At 41.5% G+C, this 18,207-nt stretch overlaps 1 protein-coding gene across 1 annotated transcript in view; it reads left to right on the plus strand.

Moving 5' to 3' along the window:
• The window catches only part of ENPP6 (ectonucleotide pyrophosphatase/phosphodiesterase 6), a 166,811-nt gene that overhangs the window by 47,565 nt on the left and 101,039 nt on the right, over positions 1-18,207 (plus strand). The window contains exon 2 of the mRNA XM_007940874.2: positions 13,419-13,598. Coding sequence (XP_007939065.1) covers positions 13,419-13,598 — 180 coding nt within the window. The remainder of the gene's footprint in view (positions 1-13,418; positions 13,599-18,207) is intronic.

Consider the following 18,207-nt stretch of genomic DNA (forward strand, 5'->3'; position numbering starts at 1 on the left):
GCACTAGGTAACCAGAACAGTCAAGAAGTACCTACATTTTCAAACAGGGTCCTATTTACAGGGATAGAAGAGCTGGAAGTTAAGGATGAGCAGAACAAAAGGCACAGCACTGCCAGCACTCTCCTCCCCACCTCTCTGTGCCTTCCTTGTACCCCACTGCAGCTTGACCTTCTCCTTGCAGGTACCATGTCTTTACATTAGGGGCATTTCTTCACAGGTAAGCCACCAAATAGAATAGGTCCTTCTCACATCATGTCTCCGGCATGAGGAATTCAGAGGCAGGGCTCTTGCTGGCCTGGCCACCTTTGGTCCTGGAGCAATCTGCCACAGCCCTAAGGATGAGGCACCCCAATTGGCTTGGGATAGATGTCCATTCTCTGCCCACTCATTATTTTCACAGGCTCCTGAATGACCCACATGTGAGATGGAAGGGGAGGATTTTTCCAAGAGGCAGGGCAAGCTGTTCCCAGAAGGAGAAAGGGGTGATGGAAGTTAAATGTCCATTGCAGTGATCATTACCAAAAAAAAAAAAAATCACAGACCTTAACCAAAAGAGAAAAGAAGAGGGAACTGAAGGGTGGGGTCAAGGATAACAAAATCCCAAATAAGAAGCAAAAATTCTAAAAATAAAAGTGAAATAAAACAAGAATTAAGATGGGAGTGATGAGGACACCATGTGAAACTTACAGTGAGTAAGCTTCAGACAGAAGAACCATCCCAACCTAGTTTTACTTACTCAGTGAGTTGACATTTGCTTGCAGCCAACCAGACAACAGGGTTATGGGGCTCTGCCCTGGGGCGCTGCCACCCAGCCTCACTGGCCTCGCACCCCGCCTCTAACTGTGTTCTTAGCATTTTTAGTATATTCACAAGCAGTGTTAAGAATTCTGGCACCTTCAGACTGTGAGATACGAAGACACACAAGGCCGGCACAGCCCTGTGGCTCTCAGCACCACCTTGAGTGAGGCTGCGAGTGGTGGACATTATTTTAGCCGCCAGTAGAGGGCAGTGACGGGCCAGGCATTTCCCTGGTCTGTGGGAAAGCATCGCTCTCGATCATGTAGTTATCAGTTTCTGAATTTGAGATTTTGAGATTGCTGTCTTTACAACCCAGCTATCCATCTTCCCTTAGTAAGTCAACTGTGTACTAATGCTTATTTTCTTTTCCTTCAAGAGGACTTGAGAGTCGGCACAGAAGATAGTGTGTAAATACCAATAATTTGCTGCCCAGCCCCATCCCTTCCTTTTAGCCATTGAAAACTGCATAATATTTGATATGGTTAGCCTTTAAAAGGGAATTAAGGTGTTAGTGTGCATTTACTAAGGGTCTAGGTGTGATTTCTGGCCAATGCACTCACACATACCACCACCCTGTCTGTCAGAGCAGGCTTGTGTGTTGCTATGATGCTGAACAGGTTTCAGTGGAGATTCCAGACTAAGATGGACTAGGAAGAAAGGCCTGGAGATCTGCTACTGAAAATCGGTCAGTAAAAAGCCTCTGGATCATGACAGATCTGCAACTGATCATAGGCATGGCACAGGACTGGGTAGTGTTTCTTTCCTCAGGCAAGGTGGGCTCACCTTGAGTTGAAGTGACTCAACAGCATTAACAACAACTATGGGTCAAATGGGAGCTCTGATAGCATGGGAGCTCTGGTGGCGCAGTGCCTAAGGCACTTAACTGTTAACCAGAAGCCTGGCGGTTCAAACCCATCAGCCACTCCTCAGAAGGAAGGTTGGGCAATTTGGAAGAAAGGCTGGGCAATCTACTTCTGTAGTGATATTGCCTTGGAAACCCAAGGAGGGGTCACTATGAGTCAGGTTTGACTCTATGGCACATAACAACAACAACATATGTCAAACACCAAGCTAAAGTTTTACCTACCCAAAATCATCTAACCTTGCAAAGAAATATGATTGTCTCCATTTTGCAGATGAGGAAACAGGCTTACTAAGGTTAAGTGAGTTGTGGAAGGTGCCATGACTAGTGAGTGCCAGAGATAGGATCCAAACCTGTGTCTTTTGGGCTTTAAAATGTATACTGCTCTGTTCCTTACATCTGTTTGGTCATTTCCTGTCAGCTCTTATCCTACTTGAGGTTTCTATTTTTCACTCAGTAGGCTTGTTTATTCCAATGGTGTCTGCTGCTTGGACTGGGGAGCTATCAGTATATAAAAAAGATACTTCTTTCACCTAGTAAAGTGTTGAATTGCTCTTTTGGTTACTCTTTCATCCATAAGGCAAATTATCTTTCAACACATTTTATATATGCTAAGAGCACCCAAGAAGAATTATATACACAAATCATTAGATGAAGCAGTGTCAACTCTACACACCGTCTGTTTATGTGCTGATCGCTAGTGATAATTGATTAGAGCATATAAAACTCTGGCTATAGTGATGACATTAAGTATTTTTTCCCTTCCCAACACTTGGGAGGCTAGTCTCACTTTTTTGTGGCCACACTCAGCCCAAGGCAGTGAGCCCGGACAGGACAAATCCAGGTAGCATCCTACATTCTACATATTACCAAGCAAACAAACTAACCACCTGACAAAAGTGAATTTTATTTTGTTTGCTACTTAACCAAAACAACAACAACAAAAAAAACTGTGGTGGGGGAGAATGTTGGGGTTGTTGGTTGATTGTTTGGTTCATGCTAAATGGAACCATGGAATTTGGAACCATTCTGAACAGCTGGTTCTATCATTTGCTGCCAACTCCTAGCATTAATGGTTAATCCAACAATCTTTTGGTATCTGGTCTCCTCCCACAAAGTGGAACTGAATTGAAAACTGCACTGAATAATGTGCCTTGTTTATTTTATTTACTGAATGGGAGCTCTGAAGACGTAGTGCCTCAGGCATTTGACAGCTAACTAGAAGGCTGGAGGTTCAAACCCTCAAGCCACTCCTCAAAAGGAGGGTTGGGCAATCTACTTCCATAGTGATTCCACTTAGGAAACTCAAGGAGGGGTTGCTATGAGTCAGATCTGACTCGATGGCAGTGAGTTTGGTTTTTTTTTTTGAAGGAGCTCTGGTGGTACAGTGCCTAAGGCATTTGACTGCTGACCAGAAAGTTGGCAGTTCAAACTCACCAGCCACTCCACGGAAGAAAGACTGGGCAATCTACTTCCGTAAAGATTTACCTCCTCAGAGATCCATGGGGTTGCTATGAGTCAGAATCGCGTAGGTGGCAGTGAGTTTGGTTTTGTTTTAGTTTTAATGTGCTCTTTAGGAGCTCTGGTGGCACAGTGCCTAAGGCATTTGCCTATTAACCAGAAGCCTGGTGTTTCAAACCCTCCAGCTACTCCACAGAAGGAAGATGGGGCAATCTACTTCTGTAAAGATTTACCTCCTCAGAAACTCATGGGGGTTGCTATGAGATGGAATCAAATGGATGGCAGTGAGTTTGGATTTTGGTTTGGTGGTGTAGCTGAAGCATTGGGCTGCAAACCAAAAGTGCAATGGTTGGAACCCACCAGCCACCCCATGGGAGAAAGATGAGGCAATCTGCTCCCATATAGATTTACAGCCTTAGAAACCCTATAGGGCAGTTCTACTCTGTCCTATAGGGTTGCAATGTGTTGGAATCACCTTGAAGGCAGTGGGTTTGGTTCTTGGTTTTAATGGGCTGTGATCAGAGTTGTCGCTACCCAATTATAATGATACTTCGAATCACATGTTTTTGTCTGCATGCACTATAGAAACCCATGTTGTTGTTTTTTTGTTGTTGTTGTTCTGGTGTTTTAGCTACAATATTGTGGTAATTTGTATTTTTGAACCTATATCAAGAACTCTTTTGAGATTGAAGTAGTAATTAAAGGAAAAGAAGGAGAAAAAAAAAAGTTACTAATAATGTAATTCACGTGGAAAGATTTTACAAAACAATTTAGTTGTTAGTATTCATGTAATCCAAGAAATATTCTATTTAAGCAATTTACTACTAGCTTTATCACATATTATTCTATGATTAAAGTTGATATTAAGCATTACTAATGATTCTGTGTGCTCTGGTACTGGAGGTAGTCCATGGAGGGGACAACATCATGAGTTACCATATTGGGTGACACCAACCCTAGTGACATCACTGATCTGACGTTACTAGGGGAGAGAGCAATAGCTAAGTGACTGGAGGGAAGATGGAAGCTTTATCACTAGTAAGAGGATGGAGGTGTTGGATGATAGAGGTATTGGCTGATTTTCTCTCATTTATAGAATTACAAGTGCCACAAATAAGGAATTTTCCCTTCAAACATCCTTGGAGAGGTCCCTAAGAGTACTCAGTAAAATTGCAATGTGTCTTCAAAGAGAGCCCATCTTGCATATCACCATTAATTCAGCTGCTTTCTTATTTTGCACAGAGGTAAGGGTGAAAATTGGCTGGAAATTTCTTTGAACATTTATAAAAATTACTTTCCCAGAATACAAAATCTTAAAAAAAGACTCTAAAACTTACGTTTTTGTCCTTATGCAGGAAAATGATTTCTTTTGCTTTATTTTAGTTGTTAAGCTAATGGGCATGGCAGAAAGAGAAAACAATGCATTATTTTGAGTCCATTACCCTCAAAGCTATGAGTGTGACTGTCTCTATTAAAAAATATCCTCCCCCCACTTTTCTTTGTTTTAACATTCTGAGGTTATTTTTGCTACAGTCCCTACTCTTCACACTATAATCAAAGCCTGTTATCTCAGTCTTCGCAATATTTGTGACTCAGATTCTAATCATGAATATGTCTCGCACATACATCAGTAGTGGCTTTTAAAGATGTGCAAATGGTGAACTTTTCTTCCAACTTAATCCTGCATATTCCATTAGAAACCATTTCATTAACATACCAAATTCCATCATCTTTGAAGAATTTAAGAAAGCAAGATGTATTTTCCCAACAGAGGAGATCCATGAGGCAAATTTCCATTTGTAACTTAGGTACCTTGAGCAATATATTGTTAAGTCTTTCAATTTGCTTGCATATCAAGTAATTATGTGAAAATTCACCAATCTTAACAGGGTCTCAACTCATCTTTAGACACTTTCAATGCTCAAGAAAAAGTGCTGAAAGGAGTCTAAACTAAAACGAAAAACCAAACTCACTGCTTTGAGTTGATTCGACTCACAGTGACCCTCAATGGGTTTCCGAGGCTGTAAATCTTTACTGATGTAGATTACCCCATCTTCTTTCCACAGAACAGCTGGTGGGTTTGAACTGCTGACTTTCTGGTTAGCAGCCAAGTGCCTTAGTGGCAGAAAAGTCTAATGTATTTCATAAGTTCAGGCATCCTGGCTCTGAACCATGTGTATAAAGTTACTTCTTGGAGCTATGTTGATCTGAGGTGATGTCCATATGTTCAGTCTCTAAAACGTACCCATTAACTTGAGCCCTTTGGAAAACTCTCTTTCCACAGCTGAATTCTTTCCTGAAGGAGAGAAAGCTAAGTATGTCATCTCCTTTGTTAGTATCCCTTGACTGACAACAGTCCTGCCTTTAAAGATATCTATGGTAATGCTTGTGTGTGACAGTCAATTGTAAGAGATAAGAGTGTGCCTGGCATTCTGGAAATCTGAGTACTTCCTTGTGCAGTGACAGTCTCAGTACCAGACCTGACTTCAAAAGCAAATTCTGTTAAATGGCCAAGGCTGGGTGAGTGGGCCAGGTCCTAGGACACATAGAGAGGCCAAGGCCTAGTTTTGCATTGTGGCTTTGCCCTCTTGCTAGCTACGTGGCCCTAGCCTAGCATCTCAATCTCCCTGAGGCTTAGTTCTCCCACTTGTAAAAGGAGGATATTATCTATCTCTCAGAGTTATGGTGAGGCATTCCTGAGTGGCACAAACCATTAAGTGCTTGACTACTGGCTGAAAAATGTTGGCAGTTGGAACCCATCCAGAGGCACCTTAAAAGAAAGGCCTGGCAGTGATCTGCTTCCGAAAGGTCACAGCTTTGAAACCCTGTGGAGTGTAGCTCTACTCGGCTCACATGGGGCCACCAGGAATGAGAATCAACTTGACAGGAACAACAACAACCGAGTTATGGTGAAGATTACATGAGATAGCACATGGAAAGCACTGAGTTCCAAATACGTGGGAGGTTGCCAGCAAACACCTGTTCAACTTGTTCAGGCCTTTGGCCTTACAGACTAAGACTTTCACCCCTCCTGAACCTGATTCGGCCTCTCACTGACCTGCAGGCTGTGCCAGGTAAACAGCTTCCTGACTAGGCTGATCCCTGGAACCTTACCATCTGGTCTGACATGGTCCCCTGAATTCATCCTGTCCTGGAGGGTAGAAGCTTTCCAGATCATATAATAACATCAATAGCTCTCTTCTCTTGTGGGCTTGTTAAATGCGGGGCATTGTATCATGTGCTCTATAGTTTGAACATAGTTGAATCAATTTCAGGAGATTGGACTGGTTCAGAGCAAAGACTCTGGAGCCAGGTTCCCTGCATTCAAATCCTCCACTACCTCCTGGTGTGAGACTTGAGGCAAGTTGCCTTCTCTGACCTCAGTTGCTTTCCCTGTAAAGTGGGACAAACAATATGACTTATTCCATAGGGTTATTGTGAAGATTAAATATACCTAGAACAATACCTGGGATTTACAAGCATTACATAAGTGTTAGCCATTTTAACTTTCAATACTCAGCACAAGTAAGCCAGGGAAGAATTATTATTCCCATACTAGAAATGGAACAAATGAAGCTCTGAGAAGTCAAGGATTAGTTTCAGCTCTTACAGCTAGAAAGCAGGAAGATCCCTTTCTCAAACTCTGGTCTGTCTCATCAAATACTTGTAATCTCTCCACTGTACCCAGTATCTCCCAGAGGTGGGTCAATTGCCCAGGACCTGGTTGGTTCTGCCTGACACACACGGTGATAACCCAGTCTTCCAGCGGGTGGCCCCAGAGCCCTGATTGTAACTATGGACTCAGAACTCAGCTACATGCTTCCTCAAGGCAACAAAATATGTATTTTATAAGAATGATATCAAAGATCCTCATTTGTACTTGTACCTATATATGTTGTTGTTGTTGTTATGTGCCGTCGAGTCATACCTGACTCATAGCGACCCCTCCTTGGGTTTCCGAGGCAGTATCACTACGGAAGTAGGATTGCCCAACCTTCCTTCTGAGGAGTGGCTGGTGGGTTTGAACCGACAGCCGTCTGGTTAGCAGGCAAGTGTCTTAGCCACTATGCTACCAGAGCTCCCGTAACATATATATATATATCTCAATGTTTTGACTACGCTGATCTGCCAAAAGTACAGCTTTGTTTTACACTTTTCAACCAACTGTTTTAATATCTAGTAGACACCCATAGTCATCTAAGAGAAACACACACTGACTTCAGACAAATGAAAGGAATGACTTTAGAAGGCAAAGATTAGTATTACTCTCTAAAGGTGATTATATCCCAGGAATAAAGAAATACTGTTATATAATTGGCTGTAAGACCTTATGTTTATTGATATAACTAGCTATGTAGTCCTTTTTTTTTGCATGTATGTTCATAGACATAAATAAAATTGCAAAAAAAAAAAAAAAGAATGCAAAGTCCTAGCACACACACACACACTGAAGTCAGCAAATATTGTATGTTTCAGGTATCTATTACTTTTTTATGTGCTGTCAAGTCAATTCCAACTCATAGCAATCCCATGGAGCAGAACTGCTCTGTAGGATCTCCGAGGCTATGATCTCCATGAGGAGCCCTGGTTGCACATGGCTGCTAACTGAAAGGTCAATAGTTCAAACCCACTAGCTACTTGCAGGAGAAAGATGTGGCAATCTGTTTCCATAAAAATTTGTAGCCTTGGAAACTCTACTCTGTCCTATAAGGTCATTATGAATCAGAATTGATTCTATGGCAATGGATTTAATCTTTATGGGTGTAGATCACCAAATCTTTCAGTTAATACCACTGCCAACGATGCAGGGAGACCACATCTTCTGACCTCCTCTAACCCCACAAGAGGAAGACAGAATCACCATCAACAGCCCCAGGCCTATTCCTGTGAGGCCAGACATGCTACCTCCCTGCAGGCCTTTCACCAACAGTTCTTCCCTCAGCACCCACCACCTTTCTGCTCAGGGTTGATAATTTGCTGCAGTGGCCACACAGAACTCACAGATTATGGGGTTTTTCAGGGAAGCACCAGGCTACAATTCAAGTTCAGGAACAATGCTCAGTCTCTCTTGGTCCACCGTCTCTCAGCCAACAGTCTCTCTCAGTCTCTCTCCCAGCAGTGCATGTCTTTCAGTGTCTCTTTCTTAGCAATGCACATCTCTTGGTGTCTCTTCCTCAGCAGCACGTGTCTCTCAGGAGCGTGTTTCTCTCAGCAGCAAGTCTTTCTCAACCAGCAGTCAGAGAGACTTCTTCTGCCTCTAGGAGGCCTCCTTTTGAGTCTGGCAGAATGGCCAAACTAACCAATCATAACAACAGAATTCTAAGCACCTGAGAGAGAGCGAACTTTCTGGAACATTGCTTTGTGCCACTGTGCAACAGAAATACCCCAGGTGGATAACTTTTACAATCAGGAGCTCCTCAGTTGCCCACAGCAAATTCCACCACGGAGTTTACAAAGACTTATGGCTAGAAAAGCCATGCCAGGTAATTTACTACACCACAGCAGCCCAGTGCTTAATCATTGCCCCACTGAGGCTCCTAAAGTCTAAGTATAGCCATGAAAAATGAAGTTCTTAGAATTACATTTATAGGCAGAAGACCAAGGTTCAATTTGCTCTTGTTCATTTTGCCCCTTCACTGCACCCACCATTTATTAGCATTGTGACCTTGGGCAAAAAGCCAATTTCTTCAGAGCTCTGGCAGCATAGTGCCTAAGGCACTTGACTGCTTACCAGAAGGCTGGCAGTTCAAACCCACCAGTCACTCCTCGAAAGGAAGATGGGGCAATCTACTTCCTTAGTGGTACTGCCTCAGAAACCCAAGGAGGGGTCACTATGAGTCAGATCCGACTGGATGGCACATAACAAATATATATAAGGAGCTCTTGTAGCACAGTGCCTAAGATATCTGACTGCTAACCAGAAGGTTGGTGGTTCAAACCCACCAGCCGCTCTGTGGAAGCAAGACTGGATGATCTACTTCTGTAAAGATTTGCTGCCTTGGAAACCCAATGAGGGTCTGTATAAGTTGGAATGGACTCAACAGCAATAGGTTTGGTTTTTTTTTTTTTTGAAATATATGTAAAAGGTAGAGTTTTTTTTTTTCCTCACCTCTGAATTTATAGGTAGAGGATTAGACCAGTAGGCTGCCTGGTCTAATCCAATTGTGAGATGTGTACGGTTTTATAAAAGCTCACCATGCTCTTTCCTGGTGACGTCAAGTTCAGGTAGTCTCTGATATTTAGTGAAGGACCCTTACTCTAGTGGTCAGCATGGCTTTCTCGGAAAAGCCATGTGTTATGGTTTTCTTTGGCCATTGACTGGATATTTCCTAGTTGCCTGTTTTGTCCTACTCCTCCTTCTCTGCCTTGAGTCCCAGGAGGTTGACTCTGATGGATAGCCTCCACTGGACTTCCTAGTCTTCAGGCACAAGGAGGGTGGGTGAAGAGTGAATGGGGTATTTATTCCCGGGGCTTCCTTCCTGCTCCTGCTAGGCCATACTTCCTTCCTTACTCTTCACTCTGGGGTGGTAATGACTCTCTGCTACCACCAATCCTGGGCTGCTTTGCCATCTCTCACTTGCTTTCATTAACCCTGCTCACATCTTTGTAAACAGCCCCATCATTAACCTCTGTGCCTCTGTTTATTGCCATGACTATCTTGAGTTGTACCAATAGAGTCGCATCATTAAAAGAATGTCACCTTTCAGGGGAAATGAACACTGGGCAATAAAAAGTGAAAATTTACATTAAAAAAATTTGTACTGTGATAAAATACATATAAGGAGGCCTGGTGGCACAATGGTTAAGTGCTTGGCTCCTAACCAAAAGGTTGGTGATTAAAACTCACTTATCTTACTCTGTCATATTAGGTCACGATGAATCAAAAATCTCATCACTCCAAACAGGAACTGTTGTTGTTGTTATGTACTGTCGAGTCAGACTTGACTCATAGCGACCCCTCCTTGGGTTTCTGAGGCAGTATCACTACGGAAGTAGATTGCCACATCTTCCTTCTGAGGAGTGGCTGGTGGGTTTGAACTGCCAGCCTTCTGGTTAGTAGTCAAGTGCCTTAGGCACTATGCTACCAGAGCTCCTAAACAGGAACTAGGTATCACTTAAGCAATAAATCCCCGGACCATGGAAACCACTAAAATATTTTTGTTTGTATGCAAATGCCTATTCTAGATTTTTCATATAAGTGGAATCCTATAATGTTATCATTTTGTGTCTGACTTATTTCATTCAGCATAATATTTTCAAGGTTGATTCATGTTGTAACATATATCAGAATTTCATTTCTCTTTATGACTGAGTAACACTCTACATTTTGCTTGCCCATTCATTTGCTGAACAGACATTTGGGTTGTTTCTACCTTCTGGCAATTGTGAATAATGCTGCAGTGAACATTGGTACACGTATATCTGTCTGAGTCTCTGCTAATTTTGATGAAGTCCAATTTATCTATTTTGTCTTTCCCTGTTCATGTTTTTGGTGTTAAAATCCTAAAACAAGACTCCAGAGCTTTCCTCTTTTGTTTTTTTCTAAGAGTTTTTATGTTGTTCTTTCATGGTTTTAGTTCTTATATTTATTTCATTGATTCATATTGAGTTTTTTTTTTTTATATATTGTGAGACAAGGGTCCAACTTCCATCTTTTATATGTAGTAATTCAATTTTTCCAGCACCATTTGTCAAAGACACTGTTTTTCCTCCATTGAATGGACTTAGCGCTCTTGTTAAAAATCAAATACATATATGGGTTTATGGATTTATTTTTTTGTATTTCCTTTTCAGATTTTTCATTGCTTGTGTGTTGAAGCACAACTGATTTTGTGTGTTGCTCTCATACTCTACAACTTTGCTGAATTAATTTATTACCTCTAACAACATTCTTGTGGATTTATTTTGGATTTTCTATGTATAGGATCATGTCATCTGTGAAGATAGATAAGTTTACTTCTTCCTTTCTGAGTTGATTCCTTTTATTTCTTTTTCTTACCTAATTGCTCTGACTAGAAATTCCAGTACAATGTTGAATTCCAGTAGTAACACTAGAGTGGTACATACTCCTTAGAACAATTGATTGTACAAGATCAAAAGAGCAGCTTTTGCCTAGGGATAAATCTCGGGAAACATCAAAAGAAGATGGATGGAATACAGAGTCACTATACCAGAAGGCTGGCAGTTCGAACCCACCAGCCACTCCTCAGAAGGAAGGTTGGGCAATCCACTTCCGTAGTGATACCACCTTGGAAACCCAAGGAGGGGTCCTATGAGTCAGGTCCCACTCCATGGCAAATAACAACAACATACCGAAAAGAATTGGTAAATGATCATCCATTTCAGGAGGTGGCATATGATCAAGAATCAATGATACTGAAGGAAGAAGTCAAAGCTGCACTGAAGGAATTGGGAAGAACAAGGCTCCAGGAATTGGCAGAATGCCCACTGAGATGTTTCAACAAACAGATGTTGTGCTAGAGGCACTTACTTGGTGATACCAAGAGATTTGGAAGACAGCTATGTGGCCAACTGATTGTAAGAGATCCATATTTGTACCCATTCCAAAGAAAGGTGATCCCACAGAATGTGGAAATTATCAAAAAACATCATGGATATCACACGCTAGTAAAATCTTACTGAAGGTTATTCAAAAACGGTTGCAGCAGTATATTGACAGAGAACTTCCAGAAATGCAGGCTGGATTCAGAAGAGGACGTGGAGCAAGGGATCATGGCTCAAAGCAAAGAATACCAGAAAGATGTTTACTTCTGTTTTATTGACTATGCAAAGGCATTTGATTGTGTGGATCATAACAATTTGTGGGTAACATTGAGAAGAATGGGAATTCCAGAACACTTAATTGTACTCATGAGGAACCTGTACATAGACCACGAGACTGTTGTTTGAACAGAAAAAGGGAACACTGCATGGTTTAAAATCAGGAAGGGAGTGTGTTAGGATTGTATCTTTTCACCATATTTATTCAGCTTGTATGCTGAACAAATAATCCAGGAAGCTGGACTATATGGAGAAGAACATGGCATTAGGGTTGGAGGAAGACTCATTAACAACCTGAGACATGCAGATGACACAACTTAGTTTGCTGAAAGTGAGGATGATTTGGAACATTACTGATGAAGATTGAAGACTTCAGTCTGCAGTATGGATTAGACCTCAATATAAAGAAAACAAAAATCCTCACAACTGGACCAATAAGCATCATCATGACAAATGGAGAAAAGATTGAAATTGTCAAAGACTTCATATACTTGGTTCTACAATCAACGCTAATGGAAGCAGTAGCCAAGACATCAAAAGACATATTGCATTGGCCAAATCTGTTGCAAAGGTCCTCTTTCAAGTGCTGAAGAAGAGCAACGTCTCCTTGAAGTCTAAGATGCACTTAATCCAAGCCATAGTATTTTCAATCACCTCATACACGTGTGAGACCTGGGCAATGAAGAAGGAAGACCAAAGAAGAGATGATGCTTTTGAGTTGTGTGCTGGTGAAGAATGCTGAAAGTACCATGGATCGCTAAAAGAACTAGCAAATCTGTCCTGGAAGAAGTGAAGCCACAATGCTCCTTGGAAGCGAGAATGGCCAGACCATCAAATTCCTGGTCTTGTGGCAGAAGAGCTTGGAAGGGGTGCTATGAACATGCTGGGTGAAAGTCTGCCCCATGTCACATGGAAATCTACCAGTTCCATACTGATTCACATTTAGACTTTAAGTCATCGATTAAAAAAAAAAAAAACCCACCAAACTCACTGCTGTAGAGTCCAGTCCGACTCATGGCAACCCTTGGGTTTCTGAGGTGGTATCTCTACTGAAGTAGATTGCCCAAGACCAAGCCATTGTTTGATTTCCCAATCTTCCTTCTGAGGAGTGACTGGTGGGTTTGAATTTAGCAGTCAAATGCCTTAGGCACTACACCACCAGAGCTCCAAAGCCATCAAGAGTGGGTAAAATTCTGCACATGATATGTCCTCGGTTTGACTTAAAGCAGTTTTGAACTTGATGGATTAATGTCACTCAAAATGACCCCATCTTCAGCCAATTATTCGTCATCTCACTGGAGTTTGGGTTTATTATTATTATTATTATTATTATTGCCTGTACAGTATGATCTAGGGAGAGAATAAATGTATATGATGAAAAGAAATCAATAGCAAATCTTGGTGCTATTCTGTACTTCCTAAATAAGCATAAATGATTTTTATAATCAAAAACCAAAGATAAAACTAAAAATAACCAGAATAAGAACTTGACAGTTTTGTGCTCTTATTGATGCAGGTCGCCATTGTGAGATCCACCAGATGACTGGGAACTACATGTGGGATCCCAACACCAACAAGTCATTTGACATTGGTGTCAACAGAGACAGCCTGATGCCTCTCTGGTGGAACGGATCAGAACCTCTGTGGGTCACTCTGACCAAGGCCAAGAGGAAGGTCTACATGTACTATTGGCCAGGTGAGTATATTGACATCCCGGCCTCTCCAACCTTCCAAAACATCATGGAGTCTCTTTGAGGACAAAGGCCATAGACATGCTGTTTGAAGACCAAGCAATGGTTTGAAAAATGGGATCTTTATTTAACAAATTTATCTTCTGGATATCTTTTTATTTGTTTGGAACTCCCTAACATCAGATCAGATATATGCCGTTTCCTCTTTCCTTCTGTTATGGATTGCATTGTGTCCCTCCAAATTATGTGTTGTTAATCCTAATTCCTACACCTGTGTTTATAATCTCATCTGGGAATGGGTTTTCTTTGTTATGTTAATGAGACAGTATTAGTGTAAGTATGTCTTGAGTCATCTCTTCTGAGTTATAAAAGGAGCAGATTAGGCAAGCAGAGATGAAGGAAGATAGATACCATACTGCATGAAGAACACCAAGAAGCCAAGGAACAAAAGCCCAAGAGACAAGGACCTTCCCCTAAAGTTGACAGAGAAAGAGAGCCTTTGCCTAGACCTGGTGCCCTAAATTCTGACTTTTAGCTTCCTAAGCTGTCAGCAAATAAACTATTTGTTAAAGCCACCCACTTGTGGTATTTCTGTTACAGCAGCAATACATAACACCTTCATTCAGCAATAAGACACCTTCATTCAGCAATAAGACACTTTCATTCAGCAATACTGCTTTACCATGTGCAAAATTTTAGATACGCAGAAGAGTTCAGCTAAAGGACGGTTATTCACCTTACATAATAATTTTATATATCACTTCTGTAGACTTTGAGCTCCCCTACAGTACTGAATAGAGGATTCAAAGCACTTACAATTTTTATTGGTGCATTCAATGAAATTCCTTTGTATTAATACTCTTCCTGCATGTCCTAGATCAATGAGAAAATATTTTACTTACTGCAGTGAGGTAAGTAATCATGAAAACTGCACTGGCTGCTGCTCTTATTTTGACAATCAGAAATTTTTCGTTAAGGATGAGAGGATTTGCTGATAACAAAAAAACATCAACTTACTATTTCAGCCAATAGGCAGAAGTTACTCTTTATGTAACTGGGCAATTGGACTTTTTATGCACGTGGCTGTAGACACTATTTTCTTAATCTTTAATGGTATAATACTGACATTTGCTATTATGGAGGAAGAGATCAGAGAGGCCTAGAAGAGCTGAAGGAATAAATGAAGAGCAGCCTGATAGGAGATGGAGAGAAGCAGCTGGGTTGGAGGGCAGTACCAGCTTGATAAAATTGAGAAAGCATGGTGGGTTGTAGGAGAGGTGACAGGCAAGGATGGGGGAGAGTGGAGAGAAGGATGAGTAAGCCAAGGCTGAATCACAGATGGTGACACTGAGGGCGTGGGCTGTCAGCAGGGGTTTGGAGGATGCTGGTTAGAGGTGATCATGTGGAGAACTGCTGAGGGCACTCAAGGCTATGCCAGCTCTTGGAGAAGTGTAGAATACAGCTAGATAGACACCATGGAAACCAGATCCACAGTCATGCTGACAGGGTTGCAGGTGTGGTAGGTATGGTGAAAACTGCCACATAGCAGCAAATGGTGAGTTCTTGAAAGCCCAATAGGCTGCATTAATTAAAAACTGGGCAGAACAAAGAGACATAGGCTGGCTCTGCCAACAGACAATTTCAGGACTCAAATCCCCTGCTAAGTTCCTTCTGAAGATACCTCGAATTCTTTCCATAGCAGCCATCTCTGGTGACAGGAGAGGAAGCTTCCAAGCATGGGAAGGGTTTAGGAGGATTCCATTACCTTAAACGAGGCTCAATATTTTGTGGAGTTGGACCTCTGATTAAGGAAGCAAGTAGGTACCTCAACCAAGTTATTCACACTTGCTAGAGGAGCCAAGCTCAGGGTTGAGCCCAATATTATGAAATCTAAAGCCAGAAAATGTTACTGCACTTCCAGGTCATTCTCAGAAGCATCATAAGCAACAAGTATGAGGGCCCACATGAATAGGCTTAGAAGAGGGAACAAATTAGTCACACTGCCTTAGGGACCACCCTAAAACAAATCCAAGATTCATCAAAATGAATACTGCCTTGACACCATAAAGACCACTTGTATAATATCTGGTTAGTTTTACTTTCTATGTCTTGGAACTTGAGTTCTTCAGGGTCTGGAGAGCATCTCCTCCACAACCTTGAGCTCCACATGCCTCCTTCACATATGATCCCCTGTGGCTGGCTTTTTGCATATCCACGGATGCCAACACTCATGGCAAGGTCCAGGGAGACTTTAAAGAGGGGGCAGTCACCATATTTCAGATTTCTGTCTACAGTATTACAGGACATTATTTTTTATCTCCTCCTGGAAAATGTAAGGGCTTAATGATAAAAAACTTGAATCTATATATCACTGAGCATCTACAAAATTTCAAAGCTAATTTGCATGTTAAAAAAAAATCCTGTCGTTCCTTTGAATCAGCTCAGCTCCTTAAGAGCAAGCAAGGCCCATTTGCTTCCTCTGTGGTGTGACAAACACACCCTAAAATCAGTTGCTGTGTCAATTGCCTGACTGACATGAGTACTATCCTATCAAGAGGGAAGAATCTTAAAAGGATAGTCTCCCAGAATTTCTTCAAGGACCTAAACGAAGATTAAAGATGTGACTATGTTGAAGTCTCAATAGAAATTACAATGAAAAGCTTTTGTTTCACAGACACCTTCCAATCTTTCTAAAGTGGATATACACAAATAAAAACTCTCCAAGAGCTGGCTGTCTCTGAAGGCCCTGATCTAGCCCAGCCTGAAGTGTTTTGACACCTTTTTATTCTCACTGGTGAGAATAAAATGGCTGAGTGATTAATGGTCACTGCTGTCCTTTCAGCCTTCACCTCGGCCCCCTCCAGCTACAGCCAATAGCTCGGTAAGTGTTCATTTGTCTCTGCAAGATTAAGTAAAGTGCAGTGGCATCTCTTCAAAACATGGCTTCGTTTTATTTTTCTTCTTAAATCCTCCTCTTCCTTTTCTATGTTCCACAGGACATTGTACAGACCTCTCTATGAGGCCTGGAAAATCTTCATTGCTCCACTGAGCTATGTTATGACACTTTGAGTCTCGCCATTAAGTCAATATTTAGAAGTGCAATTTGGAAAAGGCAGTAGTTCAAGTCTTCCTGTCAGGTATATGAAGCAGGAGACTGAAAAATTGGTCAGTGGTGAAGAGTCCAAAGTACCCCACCTCAAGTCTTCAGAAATTTAATATTGTAAACAGATTCTTTAGCTCCACCCAATGGTGCCATTGAGCTGTGCTGGGAGAAATGTACCTCGGGAAATTATTCTAGGCACTAAATCAAATATATAGGTTCCCCCAAAATCAGCCAGGAACTGTACAACCAGGACCTAGAAGTGTTCTACAAAGGATGAACTAAGTATGTGTTGCTCACTAATGTTACTCCTCTGTCCTATTCCTTTAGTTTGAGGGCAAACGAATTTTATAGGTAGAAAAGGAGGAGGTTTGATGTACTTCACAGTAAAAGAGCAACCCGCAGCAGAGAAGCTGCTCTTGACTTGAGGAAGGAGGAGAAATTGGCAAGTATGGGAGGGTAAATGAGATATTATATGGAAATAGAGTTTGAGCTCATTGGACCTTCAGTGTCACTTTACACAGTAGCAGCAGTTTTTGTTTATTCGCATGGATATCATAAAACTTTAAAAGGGGATTAATAATAGCAACTTTTAGGAGTCTGTGGTTAAGACTTCTTGGAGTGTTTGAAGACTCTAAGTTATGGATTTCTCATAATATATTTTGATCTTGTGTGATGATGAAAGCCTAGATTTCAGGAGGGTTTGAAGGCAACTACTCATACCCCGGGATGGTATTAGGCATGAGCCTGGACTCTTCCTATACATTCAGATATCCTGATGAACAGAATCTTCTGTGTGGGGACAGACACATTTTCACCTACCTCTTACTCTTACATTTTCCAGAGGTAGGGTAAGCAGCTAACAGGAAGACCAACTCTTATCAAATTTTGATTGTGACAATCAAGTTGATTTCATCTGCATAGGAAAAGAGGCAAATATTGGCTGTTGGTTAAGATTTATGGATCATTCACAGCTTCTTCCCCTTTCCTGCCATGGTGGATTCTGGACAAGTTTTAGGTGTGCTGAACTGAGATTCATTCAAAGCACAAGAAAATTAGGAGCCCAGCATTGGTCATATAAATGTGTTAATTAACATGTTTAGCTAAATTTGTGCCATCAAACATCTGGTTAAAAACTAAGAATTTTTTTTTCAGGCACATATATATATATATTTTTAATTGTGATTTGGGTGAAAATTGACAGAGCAAATTCACTTTCCATACAGCAGTTCACATACACTTTGTCTCATGATATTGACCACAATTTACCACAGTGCAACAGCTCCCCTCCCACTTTCTCCCAATAGTTACCTCTTCCCTGTGTCCATCCCTCCATGCCCTCCTGCCCCCTAAGCTGTCTTCCTGTGCATAAACAGCCCTTCTTTCTCCCATGATTGTTCTCTCCAAGAACTGGATCTATCTCAGGTAAATGTTCAACTCCTATGCCTGTCTTTTGTTTGGCTGGAAGCCACAGGTGTGGGTTCAATTCCAGACCTGAAGGGCAGCTAGGGGCC

The sequence above is a fragment of the Orycteropus afer genome, unplaced genomic scaffold, assembly GCF_000298275.1.
Source record: "Orycteropus afer afer isolate SDZICR_OR568_19922 unplaced genomic scaffold, OryAfe1.0 scaffold00073, whole genome shotgun sequence".
Classification (NCBI taxonomy): Eukaryota; Metazoa; Chordata; class Mammalia; order Tubulidentata; family Orycteropodidae; genus Orycteropus; species Orycteropus afer.